General features: G+C 40.6%; 4 protein-coding genes across 6 annotated transcripts in view; 2 read left to right on the forward strand and 2 right to left on the reverse strand.

The window, feature by feature from the left end:
- Window positions 1-15: 15 nt before the first annotated feature.
- LOC117210910 (hexosaminidase D-like) lies at window positions 16-3,339 on the reverse strand. Its single transcript, XM_033454353.1, has one exon. It carries the CDS (start codon window positions 2,884-2,886, stop codon window positions 1,135-1,137), a length of 1,752 nt encoding a protein of 583 aa, XP_033310244.1. The 5' UTR covers window positions 2,887-3,339; the 3' UTR covers window positions 16-1,134.
- A 3,097-nt stretch (window positions 3,340-6,436) lies between these two features.
- LOC117210908 (shootin-1) lies at window positions 6,437-12,050 on the forward strand. The gene is made up of 10 exons (XM_033454349.1): window positions 6,437-6,884; window positions 8,464-8,912; window positions 9,590-9,703; window positions 9,781-9,875; window positions 10,068-10,221; window positions 10,297-10,425; window positions 10,497-10,642; window positions 10,993-11,524; window positions 11,605-11,663; window positions 11,738-12,050. Exons 1-10 carry the CDS (start codon window positions 6,811-6,813, stop codon window positions 11,882-11,884), a joined length of 1,899 nt encoding a protein of 632 aa, XP_033310240.1. The 5' UTR covers window positions 6,437-6,810; the 3' UTR covers window positions 11,885-12,050.
- Window positions 12,051-12,155: 105 nt separating this feature from the next.
- LOC117210916 (protein BCCIP homolog) lies at window positions 12,156-14,171 on the reverse strand. Of its 2 annotated transcripts, none has more exons than XM_033454367.1 (3): window positions 14,031-14,171; window positions 12,966-13,220; window positions 12,156-12,891 (listed from the first exon to the last, which is right to left on the reverse strand). In XM_033454367.1, exons 1-3 carry the CDS (start codon window positions 14,139-14,141, stop codon window positions 12,352-12,354), a joined length of 906 nt encoding a protein of 301 aa, XP_033310258.1. In that variant the 5' UTR covers window positions 14,142-14,171; the 3' UTR covers window positions 12,156-12,351. The 2 variants fall into 2 exon arrangements, with proteins under 2 accessions (XP_033310258.1, XP_033310259.1); XM_033454368.1 differs by lacking the exon at window positions 14,031-14,171 and adding an exon at window positions 13,324-13,584.
- Window positions 14,172-14,563: 392 nt separating this feature from the next.
- LOC117210907 (protein Skeletor, isoforms B/C) overlaps window positions 14,564-19,889 on the forward strand; it is a 52,101-nt gene continuing 46,775 nt past the window's right edge. The window contains exon 1 of one of the 2 annotated variants that reach the window (XM_033454347.1): window positions 14,564-14,660. The gene's annotated coding sequence lies outside the window, so the exon portion shown is untranslated. Of the gene's footprint in view, window positions 14,661-14,994; window positions 15,195-19,889 lie in introns of those variants that run through there. The other variant, XM_033454344.1, reaches the window with a different exon arrangement.

Here is a 19,889-nt window from a genome sequence, read left to right on the forward strand (position 1 = left end):
TAAACCACTGGTGTCTTCGTAGTAGATTTAAAAACAAATTTATTTATTGATGAAATCTTACTACTTGCGGTAATAATGTTAATATGGATCGACGTAACAATGTTAAAAATACTTTTACAATAATAGTAGCATCGTTCGTTACAGTGATGTACATACACCGTTGATTGAGTACATGCCATAGATTTGTATTCAAGTCCTCGGTAATTTTGTCATACATGTATAAATGCTGGTGGGAAAAGATCGTTCGATATTGAGAGTTGATCCGTGAAGAAATCAGGGGATAAAGGAAGCTCTATAATCGCATTTGAACATCGTAAGATTAAGTAAAACAGGATGGTAAACGAATAAATTTTTATTCGCCTGTTAAACACCGAGAGAAAACTCGTTCGTCCATATTAAACGACTCGCAGATGTATCTCTATTTTTATAAATTGTTGATTCACAGGTTTGTTTCTATACCTAATTGTTAATGGCACTAATCATGCAAAACTATATGCAAAAAAAAACAAATATACAAAACAGAATGTATACAACGGAAGAACACGTCATTTAACAAACAAGAATGAGTAAGATCGCGGTATATGCGTATTCTTAGAACAATTAGCTTTGAATAACATAAATGTAAGATGCCCGTCGGAAGTATTAAACGATAAAACATGTTAATAAATAGCAAGTAAGTTAGTGGAGGCCTTTTCATTAGGAATTAATTCCTAAGATAGCAATTCAGAAGATAGAATAATTAATCAACTTTAGGATTAATTTTTAAATTAACACTTCATCTCTAATTAGTTCACTCTTCGAGTGCACGAATTAAGATCAGTTTTCATTGATCACGGGTTCAATCGAACGTTTGTTAGACGATTCAAAAAAGGAAAAAAAGGAAAACTAATTTACGGACGGTGCAGTCGATAGAATTTGATCACCCGCTTGAATTGAGATATAGAGCATATTCTATATATTTTAGAGATATAACGTGCAAAATTATAATTTTGGTAAACTTTATATACCATCGATTACTCGTCTCTTTATAAAACAAAGATTCTAAGTGTCTCGATTAATACGTCGCTTTTGTTTTTACTCTAGTGCGATCTTCAGTCTCATATTACACGTTATGGAAACTATTCATTCATTAAACTATAAGATAGGTTTTGTTAGTGGTCTTCTTGGCCATACGTTCTTTTCTAAAATCTTTTCTTTAGCCTCCCATAGTTGAGTGAATTTCTCGTTCAAAGGAGCAATATACGTTTCTATCCATTCTTGTATAGTATAATTGTCATATATGTTCTCCATAGCTGTTCTTATTTCTTTTTCAATATACTTTATCTCCGTCTTGTATTTATCCAGTTCTGCAACCGCTCTTTCTACGTGACTAGGATTTGAAAAAGAGTATTTTAAATTGTACGGCTTCAACCATCCCTTAAATGTGTTATCCTCTTCCATTTTACTAACTGCTTGAGTCAAAGAATACAGCCGCAATATAGCGGCATAAATAGACACACCGTGATAACTACATCTGGTCCAACCATATTGAGGTTCTGGAATACTTAGAGAAATGATGGCCTCGCACTCTAGCGCTTGTAATACTGAAGCAGGTACTTCTATCGGAAATCTACATAAGTCTGGAGCTTGCAGGATGGCTAAATTTACAGCAAGCGAGGGTATAGCAGATGGCAAAAGTTCGCACAGTACGCTAAAGTGATCGTATCTTTGCCACCCTGTTAAGATCGCACCCTTAAATTTAATTTCAGTAGAATATTTATTGATAATCTCCAACCAACGCTGATGATTTTCCATATGATAACCAATATCGGTATAATATCTATCTGGAGCAGTAGCACCTTTGAAAGCTGTAGCGAGCCAGATATCTTTCCAAACCGATGCGTAGTTTTTCCACAATTGATCTGTCAACGATGCTCCAGGATCGGTGGTGTATTTCCAAACGACAGGTTCTACCATTAAATGCAAGCCTCTGTCTATTATTTCATCGGATGATATTTCTCTAAATTCGTCATCCCACATAAGAACAACAAGATCTGGATACTTATTTTTTATATATTTTGCCACTTTTGAAACGTGATCCAAAAATAATTGTTTCTTGCCCCACTGTCTTTTAACCATTGTATCTAAGCATCTGGAACATTCTCCTATCTGATAAACTTCATCAGCTCCAATGTGCAAATGCTTTATATCAGGATGTGCTTCTACTATTTGGTCTATCATTTCGTATATCAATGGTAGAGTTTTGTTGTAAGTAGGGCATAAGACTTGTGGGTACCTCGAAACTTCTCTATAGTCTTTATATTGATTTAACTTGAGAACAAATTCCATATGACCGAAAGTTTGAATCAATGGTATGACTATAAGCTTATTCTTACTGGCTATCTTTTGAATTTTTGCAATGTCCTTTCTAGTATAGCAATTTCCTGCGCTGATATTTTGTATCGTTCCTTCAAAAGGAAACATATCTTCGTATTCTATAAGTATACCAGTGGCACCTAAATTTTTGAGCAAATTTAGCAGGTACTTGTAATAACTTGCCTTTGGAGGAGCTCCTTTTAAATCTAAATGCACGATTTTATGTCCCTTAAACAAGGGAACTGTTTCTGCGTGCAATCTTTCATAGTTAATATCGTTGAATAGCTTTCCTCCTCCGCTTTTCAATTTTCCCATTATTTGAGCCTCTATTTGTTTTTTTCTGGCAATGCTAAGAGGATTCTCGGTCAGGTCGCTCAATGGATAAACCTCTTCGATCTTAAACTGTGGATTTAATTTATTGGTCGTGATGTCCTTGACCTCATTATCGAGAATATGATAAATAACAATCAACAGAGTAAAACTGATCATTACGGTGATCATTAAAGAGGCTCTGCCTCCTAGTCGTGTCATGATTGTCAGTCCAGCAGAACATCAAGATTGAGTCACCTTATTATTACTCCTGTTTAATCAAAGTTATTATTATTTATAACACGAGTTGATTGTTCTTTCCAATGAATATCGGCACTTGTACTTGTAAAGCAACGTTTTGTTGTTTTTAAGCTCGTTCAAGTTGAACTTACATAATATGGATGTCAAATAGGATATCATCAGAAAATAATGTAATATTATCTAATTAATTGCATTTGCAAAGAAACGACACCAGTTCTTTTCCTTATCACAGATTAATGACAGAAGGATAGAAATAATAAATCCTTGTTATATAGTGCTATACTGCTATATAGTGATAAACGCTATCAAGAAGCAGGCTGGGCAACTGTATACGATGATAAACGCCTGCTAATATAAATTGTTATAAGATATTTTATATTGGTACGTTCATCCCGTTGGATTGTTTAACTTATAAATCAAACATTTACATACATATCTCATTTAAATTGAAATTGAAATATCGTAGGAACATTTCAGACTTTACAATGTGTATTCTTATGCGATTGGATATCACGTTATCGAAAATAAGAGAGATATTCCCTAAACTATATACATTCATGTTTTTCACTGCACAGAATACTTGCAAGATTCATTACACTTAACTACTAATTGTTACAAATTTGATAAAACTTTGCAGTCTACAATAATGTATCTACAAGATAATCAGGAGACAATAAATATAATGTGATAAACATCATGTCGATATCTTCTAGAACGAACTACGTACATATACATATATTATTATTGACAAAGTATTATAAACGAATAATCCATATTTATGCATCGTGAAATTTCGTGAGAAGAAAAGATACGAAATCAGGGCTGCCACTGTCACGAGCTTGACCTATAAATAACAAGCTCGTCATTCTGCATCGAATTTACTTAATGAGATCCAGCAGAACCATGATAATTTGCGATGATGTTGAATCAAGGCATGCCCCTGGCACACTCTTACGTCGCAATTTCACTTCGACTCTTCAAACATTCTTTTTTATTTATCGTCGAGTAACATATGTGTGAACAAAGTACTCAATGTGTTCGTTTAATTTACGGAGAAAATAGGCGCATTGATTGGGCGCATAAAATGCAGAACGAAGGGCGTGAAACTAAGAACGAAAATAGAGTTCTCGTACGTTTAACAAGAAAAGAATCAAAGACGAGCGAAACCGGAGAGGCTCACAGCCGTGTAATCGAATCCTTAGTAGCGAAATCTTAAATCCTAGTCCTTTATCTCGTTTCCAGTTTCCGCGAACTGTGCATGACCACCCGTTATATACTTAATGAACGTGACTCACATCTCTTTAGTTATGACGAGAGTAGGGGAATAATTCTAGACAATAAAGCTGTTTAATGATGCCACTCTACGGAAGTTTAAACCACGCGCTTGGAATAACGCGCGTTTTTGCGACCTTAGCGATTCCAACTTGTTATAACATTTATCGTAGCCAATTTTGTATCCCAATTGTACTCGAAATTGAATTATTGTCGTTGCGTCTATCGTACAATCGATGCATGTGAATAGGTTAAATGATTCATCATTAAAAGTACGGGAGTAAAGGTCGTTCTTTCGAAAAACAAATAGTACATATTCTTTGAACAAGATACGACACATAAGAGGGAAAATATTTGTCCTCCGGGAAAATATTATTGCCAGTGTTTGAAGAGAAAGTCGGATTTTGAATTACGCCGTTCCTGCGCAGTAGATCCTCGACGCTGTGCAGTCAGCGATCAATAAACGTGCACGGAGGAATGGAAAGCTATCTCGAGCCCGTCATTTTTCTCCTAACATTTTAGGTATAAAAATAAACGCTACGATCGATGTAAATCATTTTTAAACGACGCGAACGACCTTCTTCGAAAATTCTATGATAAGTACAGATTCTCCGAACTGGAGCCCACGAGAGATGTTTTTTCGAGGCACGTTTATCGGTGACAAAAACGAAAAAAACGCGGGGTCGATTGTATCAAACGAATGTGTTTAATTCTCTCGCATTTACATCGGTTCGAGTCTCGAAGGCGTGGACGGGCTTTCATAGCAACCGAACCGAGACAAAGACTCGGCTTCAACGATTATTCAGAAATCATGACTCAAGTCCACGTATGTATGTAGACGCTGTATCTATGTTTGTACAGTTTTTTCGCAAGTATGCATGCAGCTGCGTGACAGAAAAAACAAGCGTATCGCAGGGGAACCGAGATCATTGTATCGTTTAACTAATGTACCTGACTTATGCATACTTTGACAACTAGTGCATGATATCTGCATCTGCATCTGCATCTGCATCTGCATCTGCATTGCCGACCAATTAAATCGAAGCTCAAGAGGCAAAACCCGTGCGTCGAAACAGAAGATTAGCAGTACGCTCGAGTAAAGAAATGTCTTCTTTATTGCCTCGAATATCCTTGAATTAATCCTCGTAATTTTATCAATCGTAGTCTTCGAGTAAAATTTATGAAACCTGCTGCTCGAAGAGCACCGAAATCTGTTATTCGTCGCGGTATGTATAAAGTACACACTTGGTGTTTGTCAATGTCGATAACTCGAGCAAATTCTGGCGAACGAATTCCATGATTATTTCGATCATTAAGCAATGTTACGCGTGGAGCAGAGACGCGTGCCGTTGCACATTCTCTTGGGGAAATTTTTGATCGTGGGCATATGTACCTACTTACACGATTCCGTACGAAGCAACGATATATATATATATATGTATATATTCTCAAGAGTCTTTCACGGCTGACAGATTCGGTGATAACGCGTTATTAAAGCGAGCTACTCGATGCACTGCGCAAGAAGAGGCCAATTACACGAGAAAACATTTCTTCGTTCCTTTTATTGGCATTAAAGAAACATCGGTGACCAGCCATCTTTGTTGCCACTTTACGAGATAACAAGAACAGTTAATAGATTAATTGAAATAACGCGAGGCTCGATATGCTACGATAATATAGGAAAACCGGCGCGTAAACAAGTAACAGAGAAATAAAAAAGGGGGAAAAATAGATTGTCCTTTTATCGGGATAACTGAAGCTGGGCAATTGGCATTTCTTTCGAAATATATCGCGAAATTGTGCGTAAACGAAAGAAGTATGGCGTGCGAGGCGCGATTTTTCGCTGACAATGAGAAAACCTTGCGGCCACTAACGCACACACCGACGTCTTTCATTAAAGGAAGGGCACGCAATCTCGGGCTCTTTCGAGTCGTCTGGTACCTCTTGAGATAACGTGACATTACGGTCAGCCGTGCGAGCAGTATGCGCGCGAACGTCGGAGAACGCGCATCTTCGTTCTTCTTTTCTGTCATTCTTCGCTACCTCGCTCATCGGACCGTAGTTCCATTAACATATCCTTCGTTGCACAGTGATATTCTGTTATATTTCTTTGATCGTCGTTCAGTCGGTTTGTAAAAATGCAGCTACGTGCCCGATCGTGATATATCGATCGGTATATTGGCGTCGAACTTGCCAGCTATAGATCGTAAGTTTCTAGTCGCACAGTTTATTCCGTTTTTGTCTCTGCGTTCTTTCTTCTCCTCCTGCATCGCGTACCTCGTAATATCGTCGCAAAGCGACATACGTAATCGTGAACGTTTGTTTTTGATAAAAAGAATGCGGGAAATTGCGTCGAACGAAAGTATGCACGGCGCAAAGAACACCGTTTGACAGCATTCAACATCCACCAGCGCGAAACAGGAAAAGTGAAAGGACTTCATAGACTTCCCGTAGAGGCAATGCGGCAGGTGATGCTGCCATTCGTACGTGTAACCGTAAAATTACGCCCGACGTGCTTTCTTGACCGACAATCGTGCTCTTGGAAAACGTTTGCCTCTTACTACAGTCTCGTCGTACGTCTGCGCGCACAGAAATTGGTCCTAGTCCAGATCCATGGACAAAGGCGTCAACCGATCGTCGTTCCTTTATCGATCGACCAACGTAAATGGTGAAACGATACCAGCAAGGTGATCAATTGAATTGCAAGTGGCATATACGCACGGAAAAGTGCAACGATCTACGTGACCGTCGACCCGCTGCGTTGACGCTTGCATGACACGGCACGTTTCAAATTATCATTTCGCTCTTCCTCGATATGCCGCGTCCGTCGTCGTTGTCGGGTTCACGGGACGCGAAGCTTGAATTAAAAATAGTTGGGCTTGGTGTAAAAACGCCAACGAAATCTTTGGTATTGCCATAAGACAGCGAGGACGTCTGCGGAACAGATTTTGCGGTGCGCGGTAGATAAAGCGTTCGTCAGAAGGAAGGCGTCATCGTTCTTTCTAACCCGTAAACGATACTCCAATTCGTCCAAGTATTTGTACATCGTTATACGTTTTCTTACAGTTAGATACTTTGGAATTAACGATAAGCGTCGCCGTAACGAGATAAGAAGTAACGTTGGACTAATCGCGATCTATAACGATCGAGGACTTCCGTAGCGATCATGCAAATGATCCAAAAAAGCTTTTAGATTCCGGCGGTCGTTAACCTAAGCCATTTATCGAAACACCGGATTTTCTAGAATGACGCGGCCCGCAGTGACACTAACGATCGTTCTCACGAGCAACAGTCGCCCGTACATTCCAACGAATCAACTTTGAAATGTTTGCGGGAGATCTAGCTGGCTCCCACCAAGTCTAACAACACGTGTCCTCGTAGTCTCGCGTTGGAACGTTGGACGCGTAAGTAAATACGATGCGCTTCTTTGTTTCTCGTTTTCACGCGTGACCGTTAAATCAAGCTGGCATAAACCAAGTAATACGGTGGAAATTCGTTGGACGGATGCATCTGTCTGACGGGCAACAGTGTCGGTAACAATGATAGGGACCAATTGGACGGTGACGTAATATATCACAGAAATAACATTTAAAATTCGAGGAGTGGTCATCGCGACAACGGCGGCTCGTCCGATTACAATTGACATCGGTATTGCGTTTCATCGATTCGCGCTGATCGACGTGCTACGAAGCGTGCCTCGAACCGGCACGATATGTATTTTCCTGGCCGATCGTTTATTATCGAGAACCTCCGTAAGAGAAACGTTAGACTCGCCGAACCAACTGACTTCACAATTACCGGTAACTTGATTCGGGATTCGTTGGACGTAACGCGTTTATCATTTCCCGGTAAGTTCGCGTGGCGGCTCGGAAAGCACCTTATCTTCCCATACCGGGTACTTCGAGATTCGTGGAATCGAGATTAGTCACGAATACATTTTGACAGAGCCGGCTATTTCTAACGCGCCTTGTGGCCGCAGGGGGTGCGACCGATAGGCGTATTTTTAGAAAACGATGTTATTAACCCTCTACTGTTTGAGTACGCTTCGATAGGAATACCCTTTCACGTTCCAATATGCATAGATTCGTTCAGTTTTCTGATCAACGTCTTTCTAATATACCTATAGTGTGTATCATCGATGAGTTTCGAGTCTCGCGGGATATAAGCGTGAAATTTCGTACAGTGTTATAACCGTTCTGTACAAGGTCGATCAACGAGACGGAAAGGCAAGACTCTCACGAAAGCAAATATATCGTCTGTTCGCAGAGACGACATGAATAAAACGGAACTGAACATCGTCTTGAACACCGAGCCAGCGAGGACATCCTCGAGTGTAATTCACTCGCACATTCCGGTGCCGAGGATATCGAATGCAATTAAAGCCCAAGAAAGGTGTCCCCCATCCCGCAGGGGGTCCTTCGAAAAGCTGTCGCACAGAGGAGTGTCGGTCGCCGCTCAAAGGGCGTCCTTCGAGAAGCTCGACGCTTCCGTTCAGCAGCAACGATCGAGGAACAATAATTTGTCGAGCTCGAGCATCGAGATGCGCAACTCCGAGACTGAGAAACTTGCTTTCCACACTACTACTAACTGCAAGACGAACGAGCTGGTCGGTGTCGCGAAATTGAACAGGAGCAATAGCCTGGAGAGCAAGTGGAAGAGCAAATACGAGGAATCGGAGAAGAGGAGGAAATTGTTGCTACAGAAGAGCGAGGCCGGTAATTAATAATTAGTAATAAGTTTCGCGGCGTAATGAGCGTTTGTATGGGCCGCCTAAAGTCGTTAGAGAACTTTATTATGATTCCATTAGTCATCATTAACGAAGTGACGAAACACGGCTTCTTCCCTCCGCTTGCGAACATCAATTCGATTAAACAGTTGGGATAGGAGGTTGGTAAATATGGAACGGCGCCGGTTGTAGTTACAACTTTCCTTTCGTACATCTTTATTCTTCCTTTATTCTTCTTTTTTTTTCGACACGTGCTTCATATAGTTGTTTCTCGTTGCGATCTTATTTCTCACTTTTACGCGATCAATTTCTAACAGCAACTTCGTTTCTTCGAATCGATTAAGCTGTTATTGCAAGAAAGATCAAGGTGTAATGGACTTACGTAAAATAAGAGCAAGGCACGATACGTACAGCGAGAGGGAAGTGGCTGATGCATGGTTGTAGTTCATGGCCAATCATCCGACAATCATACAACTTAAACGTTATTCGGTCGTGATTCACTCGTGCACGCGAAACGAATTCTATGACGTTTCTTAGTCATTGGCCATACGCGATGAAATTATAGATTAATCGGAATAAAATATCACCTGAGTATCGTGACGTCTGCATCTGCGAGTACATTTGCAATTAAACTATTAAAGTTGTAATAAACGTTTTTTATCGCAGCAAGCAAGGAACATGCCGACTTGGAGAAGAAATATCAACAACTACAGAGACAAAATAGCACTTTACAGTCGCAAGTGCAAGAAAAAGAACAGAGACTTCAAAAGCTGCGAACAGGTAGTTGTTTATACATTCCAGAAATCTTTTCCGACGTTCCTTATTTTTATCTAACGAATTCCTTGATTTTCTTACAGTTTCCGAGGCAGTGTGCAAAGAATACGAACAACTGAAGCATCAATACGAAACTGAGACAGGCGCTATGCATAAAGCCATGCAACAAGCATCGCAGGTAAATCTAAAACAGTCCGTTTCGCTTTTATAATTGTAGATACGGTGATACAGAGCTCGCGTATTTCATTGTTTCTATATAATCGTTATTATTACACTTAATATCGCATAAGAGGAAAAATCAGTTTCCAAGGTTGCAACTGGGCAGGCAATTCTATGCATAATTTATCGTATAAATTAAAATCACTTTCAGTGGTACAGACAAAATCGCGAACTAAAGAGAAGATCGCAGATCATAACTCAAAAATTCCTGCAATCGAATCCGGAAGGCTCTCTAGACCTTGAGATAGCGGACGAAGTTGACTCGAATTTCGAAGATCTTGATCAGTTGAGAGAAACGGTGAAAGGTATAAACAGAGATTAGTGGCTTACAATTTCACCGTTAATTATGCAAGTTATTTATAAGAGCGGGTAATTTGCAGAATTAAGTAAAGAGATAGCGAGACTTCAGACGGAGTTGCATTCCGCGCGCCTTCAAGAGTTTGAAGCTCAAGAACAAGTGACGCATTTGACCACGCAGTTGGACGAGGAGAGAACTCTCAGACGAAAATGTAATTGGAAACATCTGTACGATTCTCCAACGTTCGTGTAATAATATATAATAATGAAACTTTCCAATTAGGTGAAGAGAAGGTGAACGAGATGAAGGTGCAAAAAGAAAACATGGAGAGGGTGACGAAGATGGTTGCAGAGGAGGTGCAAGCGTTGAAAGCTCAATGCGATCGCGAGAGAGAAAACGCGAAGATTATGAAGATAGAGGCCGAAAGGGTAAGATGCCTTTAATATGGCTGTTTGTTAGAGTCACGTCCTCTATAGAGGTATGCTACCGGTATCCACGCCAAGCTTGGATACCATGTTCTAGTTTCCTGTCTTCGTACTTATAAAGAGAGCGACATTTTTCTAATTGATTCTTAGAAATGGTTCGATGTCGTGACATTCCGCGGCGTTTGTAGGACGATAAGAATGTCCTAGAAGGGTCTGGCCACGTAGTGGGAAAGGTGATGGACGATCTGGCGAAAGCACCGAGTCGGACGACTCGGCACTTACCCCAGAATCTTGAGGGAGAAGAATTATGCATAAAAATTTATAACAGGCATTCTGTGTCGTACTTTTAACAGGTACAAAAGGAAAGAAACGTGCTGGCTCATCAGAGCGCACTCTTGATGGCTGAAGTTGGCGATGACCCTAATGGAAGATTATTAACCGTTCTACAAGAGGTGGAGTCTTTGAAGAGACTATTGGAGGAAGAGCAACAGAACCATGCTTCTCACATACAGATGCTGGAGGAGAAGTTGGAGGAGAAAGAGTCGAACGTCGAGTTCGAAATAGTAGAGGAAAAGTTAAAGCTGGCCGAGTCAGAGTTGGAAGTTGTAACGCAAAGGGCAGAAAGGGCGGAAAAGTCGGTGGAAACTCTGGAAGGAGTGGTTCAAACTTTGAAGGCGAAGATCAGTGAGCTGGAAGAAAAGCTTTCCAGGCCACCACCACCCCCTTTGCCTCCACCTCCGCCGCCGCCGATGTTCAACAACGGTGGACAATCGTCGATAAAATTGCTGACGAAAGAAAAAATTAATTCGGAACGAAACGCGGTGACTGACATGGAGAACATGCTTGGAATTACGAAAAAAACACCGACGGTTGCGCAACAGCCTGGTAATTATGTTTTAGATTTTGCAGGTGGTTGAGCAACTGTGCTAATATCGTGCGTTATATTTATTTTTTAATCGTTCCAGCTATCGACGACATTATCAACCAAATAAAAGGTGGACGCTTCACGTTGAAGCAAACGGATGTAAGTTTGTGCAATCGTGGACGTTATTTTTTTATACGTAAATTACGTTTCTCAAGTGAAACGATTCGTTGCAGAAACAAAGGGAAGAGGAGAGAAAAAGACGACAGGAAGCGGAAAGCGCGCCGCCCGCTGTCTCGGAAATGTTAAATATTTTGGGTACCATGAGAAGAAGAGCCAAGCCGATAAAGCAATCGTTGAAATCAACAGACTCATCGACGTAAAAGTAGATGCTGTCGGTAATATGTAAAAAATTTGTACACCTCGGGCACGAGTTACGTGCCATTGTTCGGACATTAATCGCGACGCGTATTTTTTTAAACAAAGATCTGTTCTACAAGAATGTTTATATTATTTATTTAGATGGAAAATAAATTTTCTACCACTAAACGTAGTATCTACATTGACGGTCCATGAAAGATCTAAGTATTCATGTACTTTTAGGCATAAAGAGAATGAATAACAGATGGTTACAGGGCAAGTGACGGGAAACAGTTTGCAGTAAGCAGTACGAAAAGGTGTATTATAAAAAGCTGATTACATGTAAAACATAGTAGTTCATTGTACAATAGATCGTCAAAGAAACCAACTTTCGAAAGCGCATATCTTCCTTTGGTACGCATAAGGAAGGTGCTTGTTCTTTTTTTTTCTTAGGAATATGAGATGAATTAACGTTAGTCCTTCAAATTGATTAAGGTACTTCACTTTTTATTCTGTCGATAATTGATTGTAATCTGAAAGCTTCGAAGAGAAGCACTCTCCTGTAAGGCGTCATTTCATCGTCAGACTCAGTCCACGTTCCAGATACAGCACTGTCCGATTCTTTCTCGACTGAAAATTCAAAACTTATTGTTGCTTCCTGCGCAAAAATTTCTTCCTCCGGATTGCTCCATACAATAACCTGTTCACACGTATTATCTTTCTTTTTACTTTTTGATCTCTTAACTAGTTCCGGTCTTTTTGTTTTATAGAATTTACAGATTAATATATAATATGAAAAATCAAAAGGCATCTTCTTGTTATTTGCCTTTTTTATATCGGACATTAAATTTTCCAAAAGTGGCACGGATATCTGTGCTGGAATATTAACAAATCTTTCGTTGATCAATAAACCTAATACTTCCGTCTCGTCTTCGAGAAGATTTTTTATCATAGTATCTACTGTGTCCGTCGCATGTTCCTTTGCCATTTGCGTCAGTAATTCTCTGAGTTGTTGTATACAAGGATAATTCTGAAATAAACCAATTTGCGCATCACCGGATGACTTTTGTACTAATTAAATGACATTATATACAATATATTTACCTGTTTAGAAGATAAATTAATTACTGTAGTAATACCAAACACGTCGTTGACATCGTTATCTTCGTCGTCCGATTCATCTAAATCCGCCGATTGCTTGACAACCGAACCTACGTAGTTTTCGCGGATTATTAAATCTGCCAGACCACCTAAATCAACATGAGCTTTCAAAAACAATTGTTGTAATAAGGTCTTAATGCCATGATAATCCGGATCCACTGGATATCTTCCTTCAAAGTCTACTTGAATTTCCATTCCCTAAATATAAAAAAGAATTTTATACTTTAACGTTTATTTATATTTAATATTTTGTATTATGACATATTAATTGTGAAATATGAAATTTAAAAAATATACTTAACTTAATTACAGAATACAAATCGAAATAAATTCACATTTTCTTTGATTATAAATAATTTTTATCACAAATTAAAGATGTCTTTGTCATTAACCCCTTAATCTGCGAGGTCGTGTTAGAGACGTTGTACGACGATCGGGCCGAATATAAACAACACGTGTGAGGGACGTGGTACGTCGATAGGGCCAAACATCAACAAGACGCGTGAGAGACATGGTACGTCGATGTTATTGATTTATTATTTACTTCAAGGTAATAAATCTTTTTTGTTCGATGATCAATCGGTAGCAATTATTTATCAATTATCTTGCAAAATAAAATTAGTTGTACCTTACACATGATTTGCACGATTTCGAGCGCTCAGCCAAACTGTCAAATGGCTTGACCTGAGACCGACCATGTCGTTGCTTATGACACGCGCTATTGGAACATAAATCGTAAGACAAGGGGTTAATAACTTACAACACTGTATTTGCTTAACAATGCTCTCATGGAATTGGCACTTTGTTGGTTATGACAGTTGTACGAGTGATTTCCACAATTGCTAAAGATTATACGCGTACTTAATTATTATGTTTCATTTTCGATGAATGTCAATTGTCTCGAAGACAGCTTTCAAATAAATGTGAATCAACGACCGCGTGCTCGAAAGTAGGGTTAAGACCGACTAATCACATTTTATACTGATTTTTTTCACTCAAATTCCTTACCTCTTCTTCCAATGGTTCCTTCTCGTCATTCTCACTACTTGACGAACTTTGATCATCGTCCCTGGAAAGTGGGAAAAGTCGCTGGTCACGTTTTTTGGTTGGAGCAGCCATTGTCACGGACTAAGGAGCGGTTCTGCCGTTCTGCTGGGCACCACGTGATATATATATCGTAGTATCAACGCAATTGTTTTTAATTTTCAAGAATGCTAAGATCGATAATTATTTGTTCAAGTACGATATTAGTACTTATACTTTTTAATAAAGAAACAACCATAAATATTCCTTTTTATTTTTTAACAAATATAAGTTAGGTATTCGATTTTTACATAATGGATGTATATACAATCATTTCAAATATAAAACGGTAAAAGTATTTGTTTAGTATCTAGCAAGAATTACAATATTAATCGCATAAAATAATTATATCGCATTTAAGTTTTAATTAGTTCAAATTTCAATTACTTCAAACGTTCGTCGACAGATGTCGCCAAATACATACTTTTGTCGTCGCGCGGCTCCAGTGATCAGTTACAGCTCATTTAGCGCGCGAGTGTGTTGTATGCAGTGTAGTGTCAATTTTACAAGACTTTGTTGCACAAAAAAGGAAATGTCTTCGAGGCGAGAAAGAAGGTAAGCGAATTCGACGAACCGTGTTATTTATGGCAAAAAGACGCGAATTAAGTTAACAAACAAAAAGCAAAAGGATGTGTTTCGCGACTATACCGAAGGTCGTAAATTTCGTATCCACCGCTGTGGAAAGTGTCGTCATTCGTCATGCGCTTGAAACGTACCGCGCAAGCGAACTGTTTTTTTAAATAAAAACTTTGCTATTTAGCTACTCGTTGCCCCGAAATGTAATCATTAGAAAGGACAATGCGCGTAACGCTACTTGAGAAAGTTACCTTGGATTCGGTACTCGTTCGATAGGTTTCGATATAACGGGAGGGAAAAATTTGAACTTCGAATCACATACTCGTGTGCAGTGAGGCGAAGACGCGTCCGTTGTCGGCACTGCGAGCCAAAATTCGATTAAAGTTCTCGCGCATGGGCCGAAGGAAATCCTGTTTTCTCAAATTTCCCGGAGTCTGTCAGGTGGCACCACGGCGTTCACCGGTCCGGGTACATCGCATCGAACAATACGGAGCAGTGCGATCGCTTTTTTAGGTTATAAAAACACGTAGCCTCATAACGTATATCCCCGAGTTATGGAGTAAAATATTCGCGCAAAAAGCAGAGCCGACGGTGGCCCTCTTTTGTCGTGCTCCCCCGTGAATATTTCGTGAGTGCTTTGAGCTGTGGCGGGCGGTGAGATGGCTGTCTCTCTTTCTCTCTTCTAGTACCTGTATTTCTATATATCTATCTCTGTTTCTTTCTCTTTATCTGGTGTTTTTATAGATGTTCGGCTGAATAGATGTTCTCGAACAGTGTACCACGTACATCCCCCCTTCGCGATTCTACCTCGTGATACGCATACAACGTGTATATATCGTGTATCGATGTACACAATGCTGCCGATGCATTAAGGATTAGTTCGATTATCAGCTACGTAACCGGAAGTAAATAGTTTCAGCGAACTTTTACGCGACCCGAAGGAACTGCGAACCTTGTCTTACACTCCATCTTAACGTCTAATGTTTCCTTTTATGTTTTCTATTGATTTTTATTCGTAACGAAATAGCATCTTTTTTTTTTTTTTTAAATAACGAATAAAACATCGATTAGCTCTCTTTTCGTAAAAAAGAAGACACATAGGGAAGAACGAATAATTTAATAATTAATTTCGTACGAATTACATTTCGATATACGCGACTAAAAATTTGCTTCGAATAGTCGATCGCATCTCGGAACAACAACATATGTTTCGGGTAATCTTTTCACGATTATGTTTAACGTAAGCTATAGGTTTCAAAGGCAGTAAATAACGGTACTATCCGTGAAAGACGCGTAAAGTAAAGAATCTGCTAACTAAGGAAAACGTCTGCCTTTCCTTCTCTCGTAAGTCTCGTTGAAACTATTTAACAAGCTGAAATCGAGCTACTCCTGGCCACCGAGCCACTCTCTATATGGCATATACACACATACGTGTACACGACTGCAATGTTTTTCATTTTTTGGCTGCTCGGTGTCTTTTCTTTAGCGCTGTTCCATAGCATATAGCTGTCTCACCTGCCTTGATCTGTACCATCTGTGCGTTTCGTTTTTATCCTATGCTTCCTCTCGCGAGACGCGTCCCAACGGAAGTTTCTCGACTACCGGAAACCACGTCGTTTCTTTACATTTTCCTCGTCGATGCGGTCGATCGTCGAATCGTTTCGTCGTGATGTTACACGATGAGATACGAGACGATGGAAGAAAGACCGTATCGAAAGTGAACTGTTCCAGGTATACGCGCGATGTGGACGCGAGATCTCGTCGAACGGAGGCGATCGAACGCGATTGCCGATTAATTGCGCCGTCCCTTCCCTGTTGCCTAATTCGATAGCCTACTACTGATAACACGCAAACCACCGTGGCTCGTTTGATCGCGGACACGAGAGAGAGAGCGAGCACGCGTTTCACGGTTAACAGGCACAGGCCATGGATGATGTTACAATTTTGGATCTCGTTAGCTTCGGGGGATTTGGTTTATTGATTTCTCCTCGCCGTTTTCTTCTAGACGGCCTTCGAGGTGACGCGTCTATCCAACTTTGTCCTTGTTCAAACGTTCGTTACGAGACGAGCGTTCGTTTCGCTGGAAATTTCAAAGACGCGGTATTAATCGGGGAATTTGGAAAATTTGGATAATAAATACGGACGTATTTGGACAATAAATAAGAAAATACGTATACGAACTCGTCAAATGTTTCCTTAAGCGTAATGTCCGTATTTCGCATTGGCTATTTTGCAAATTATTTTCGAAATCGAGTTGTACGAGTACCGCGTTATACGGAGTCCTAGCGTAATCGTTTATTGATTTTATGCGATTTGGAATTTCGTGTTGCCCTAGACCGTTCCATACTATTGCGCTGTTTGTCGCGTCAGTCTGTACGAAGCAATTTCGGATGTTTTCCTTCAAACATGTATATTTCAGCACGGTACATCGTACACACGTAGATCGTGTTTTTATTCGTTGAAAGGTTTGTCGTATCGCTCGTACTACGACAACAAATATTAATTATCATCGAACGAATAGAAACGATCGCATATCGGCATCGGGAACAAAGTGATCGCGTCTGTTAAACGTAGGGAGTAGTTGGTGCGATTTGGACGCAAGGCGTTCCTCTTTTTTCGCCGGTGGTGGGAATTACAGAGCGAAACGAACGAAATTAAGCCATATGGTTATATCGCAGGGGTGTGCTCGGCCCGATGCGCGGCGCAACTGGTTGATTTATCGGTGCTTTCGCGTAGCGAAAACTAGCAAGAAGGCCGAATTGAATTACGCTGCGTGCACAAATTGCTTTATTCAAATGCAATTTAAGGGTGGCGCGTCTTTCGCAGACTGCAAAGGAGAGTTTAAAGAGGCTGTTGCGTTAGGTATCCTTCTCACATACTGTACATCGTTCTATTTATCGATCTGCTCCTATATTTCTGCCCTGCATTTTTTCAACAACCATCTTCGACGATAATTTTCGGTCGGCCAAATTATTTCTCCGATTCTGCACGCAGTAACGCGAACTCGAATTCTGAATTTCTGAAAAGAAATCGCGTCGGTTCACGATCGAACCACGTTTTACGTAACGCGCGACGTAAATTTGCAGAAAATGAGGCTGGGTTAATCAACTTTGGTCGACGCTACGTCAAAGCGTTTGAGGTCCTTTCCTGCTTGACCTTTCGAAACGGCAACGTAGGTGGACATTAACGTCGTATCTTGGCTCGACGTACTCCCGACGTCGACGTTTCTTCCTGCTGCTCTTCTTCCCCTTTCGATGGCGAGAATGCTCGAAGCTGATTACATTGCAGCTCGTCGAAAGTTCAGAAAACGTCGGAATATCGGACGCGCCTGGGTCAAGCTTTTTCCTTCTATCGAGCGGAATTTTTCTGCCATTGGAACAAGCTGTTCGTCGAGGCGATACGTATAAATTCGATCGAACGTTTTCCATCGTTGCCTCGGGTTGCGCGAATCGCCAGAGATTTATCATCCTCGTTTCTGACCCTTGGTCGAAGCCAAACGGTTAAGAAACCAGCCTAACAAGCATCGAGTCGCTACGTTTTCCTCGCCAAACAATTGCGAGTGGTTCTCTTTCCAAATTTCGTCGTTTCGAACTGTTCAAAGATCCGGACGATAATTACGATTCGGTTGCGACGCGAAACCGTGATTCTCTACTTTTCTGTTTCATTTCCAAATGCCTGGCAAATTCTTTTAATTTTATTCTATTTCTACGCCGTTTCAATTTGGACGATCTCGAAGAAAGCGAAGCGGCCAAAGCAAACAGTATCTTTGACTTTGAACACGCGCACGATATCATTGAGAATATCAAGCCAACCAAAATACCTTCAGTTACGTTTCTATGCTGCCTATAGGGAAGATTCGCATGATAAAAGCTTCTCAGAGTAACTAAGATTCTTAGGATTCAACGGGAAATGAAAGATGCTGCCTCTCGAATATCGTGCGACTTTTCTCCGAATCTCGCTGTCAACTACTTAGCGATATTATTCACTTACATCGTCGTGCAAAGTTTGTTTATTCGTCGCGGCGCCGATTATTCGAGCAACGATTTAGCGCAGCCATTCGAAGTCGTCTGGAATAATCGTCTATCCGCGGTGGATAAAGACAGTTGTCCTTAAATTTCTCATTCGCGTAAAGAATAACGAAGAAGCGAATAGCGTATAGAAGAGGATAGCGGATGATTAATTGTACGTTAGAGTTCTCCTTTATCCGATTTCTAAAGCTTTCGCGGCGGATTGCTAATATTATGTTACGTCGGTTGGCGCGGTGACGTAGCAGGATCTTTATCTGCTCCGGTCCGGTTTTTCCGGTTTCACCCTCGCGGCTTAAACGTCGTTTCCGGTTGCATCGTTGCCAGTCGGTTCGACCGGCCTTCGAATTTAAGTCGACTCGGCGCATTATTATTCATGAAGCGTTGCCAGTGAGCGCGAGTAAGAAGAGCAAACACGAACGTTTCGAATGTATTTCCGGGTGCGATAAGAAAAGAAGAATAGAAGAGAATAGAAGAGAATAGAAGAGAAGAGAGCCACGGTGATATTTACGATGAAAATTACGACGGCATCGTGTTGCACGATCGTTGGTCGTTATATCGGAGCCGCGACGAAAATCGTTAATCAAACTGTTCTCGAAATGGAACGACCGGGTCTAATAACTCGCTCGCAAGACAGAATAGGCTGCACGGTGAATGGAAGTAAGGCGTCGTATTACGGCAATGTTCCGAAAGAGAAATCTTCCTTATAACGTTGGATTGTTATGCGAGGAAGGCTCGAGCTGTATAATGCCATTGTATCGTCAGGATAATAGGGCTATTAAATTTGCTATGTGAATATCGTCGAACGATAAAAATATCCGCGATCGCTTATTAAAGTTCTCTCGTTCGTTCAGCCTATGCTGTATGTTCGTTCGCGTATCGTGGAAGGAATTCTTCCTTCCAAATGTTCGCCCATAGGAAGAGGAACGAAACGGAAAGAGAAAAAGCTTTCTAGCGAATAGTTAACAAGACGGAAAGACAAGGTTACTCGTTGGACAAAGTCGATCGTTAGGATTATTCCGACGACCGAACAGCGTGGTTGGTCGTGTTCGAACGACGACGAAAGAGTATAGCAGCACCATTGCCGATACACCGGAACTAATTTGATAGCGTTTTGGGTCAGCCAGGGTCGTACGGGAAAGGAAAGAGCCCCTGAAGGTTGCGTCCTACTTCCAACGTCGCG

The sequence above is a fragment of the Bombus bifarius genome, unplaced genomic scaffold (genome assembly GCF_011952205.1).
Source record: "Bombus bifarius isolate JDL3187 unplaced genomic scaffold, Bbif_JDL3187 scf7180000008213, whole genome shotgun sequence".
NCBI classification, from domain to species: Eukaryota; Metazoa; Arthropoda; class Insecta; order Hymenoptera; family Apidae; genus Bombus; species Bombus bifarius.

Bases quoted from the DNA above. Each gene is read 5' to 3' on its own strand.
- LOC117210910 (XM_033454353.1), bottom strand. From the start codon at position 2,886: ATGACACGACTAGGAGGCAGAGCCTCTTTAATGATCACCGTAATGATC.
- LOC117210908 (XM_033454349.1), top strand. From the start codon at position 6,811: ATGGACAAAGGCGTCAACCGATCGTCGTTCCTTTATCGATCGACCAAC. The intron at 6,885-8,463 runs GTGATCAATTGA...GTCTGTTCGCAG, and splicing joins GGTGAAACGATACCAGCAAG to AGACGACATGAATAAAACGG. The intron at 10,426-10,496 runs GTAATTGGAAAC...CTTTCCAATTAG, and splicing joins GAGAACTCTCAGACGAAAAT to GTGAAGAGAAGGTGAACGAG.
- LOC117210916 (XM_033454367.1), bottom strand. From the start codon at position 14,141: ATGGCTGCTCCAACCAAAAAACGTGACCAGCGACTTTTCCCACTTTCC. The intron at 13,221-14,030 runs GTAAGGAATTTG...TTTTATATTTAG, and splicing joins AGGAACCATTGGAAGAAGAG to GGAATGGAAATTCAAGTAGA. The intron at 12,892-12,965 runs GTAAATATATTG...GGTTTATTTCAG, and splicing joins TTAATTTATCTTCTAAACAG to AATTATCCTTGTATACAACA.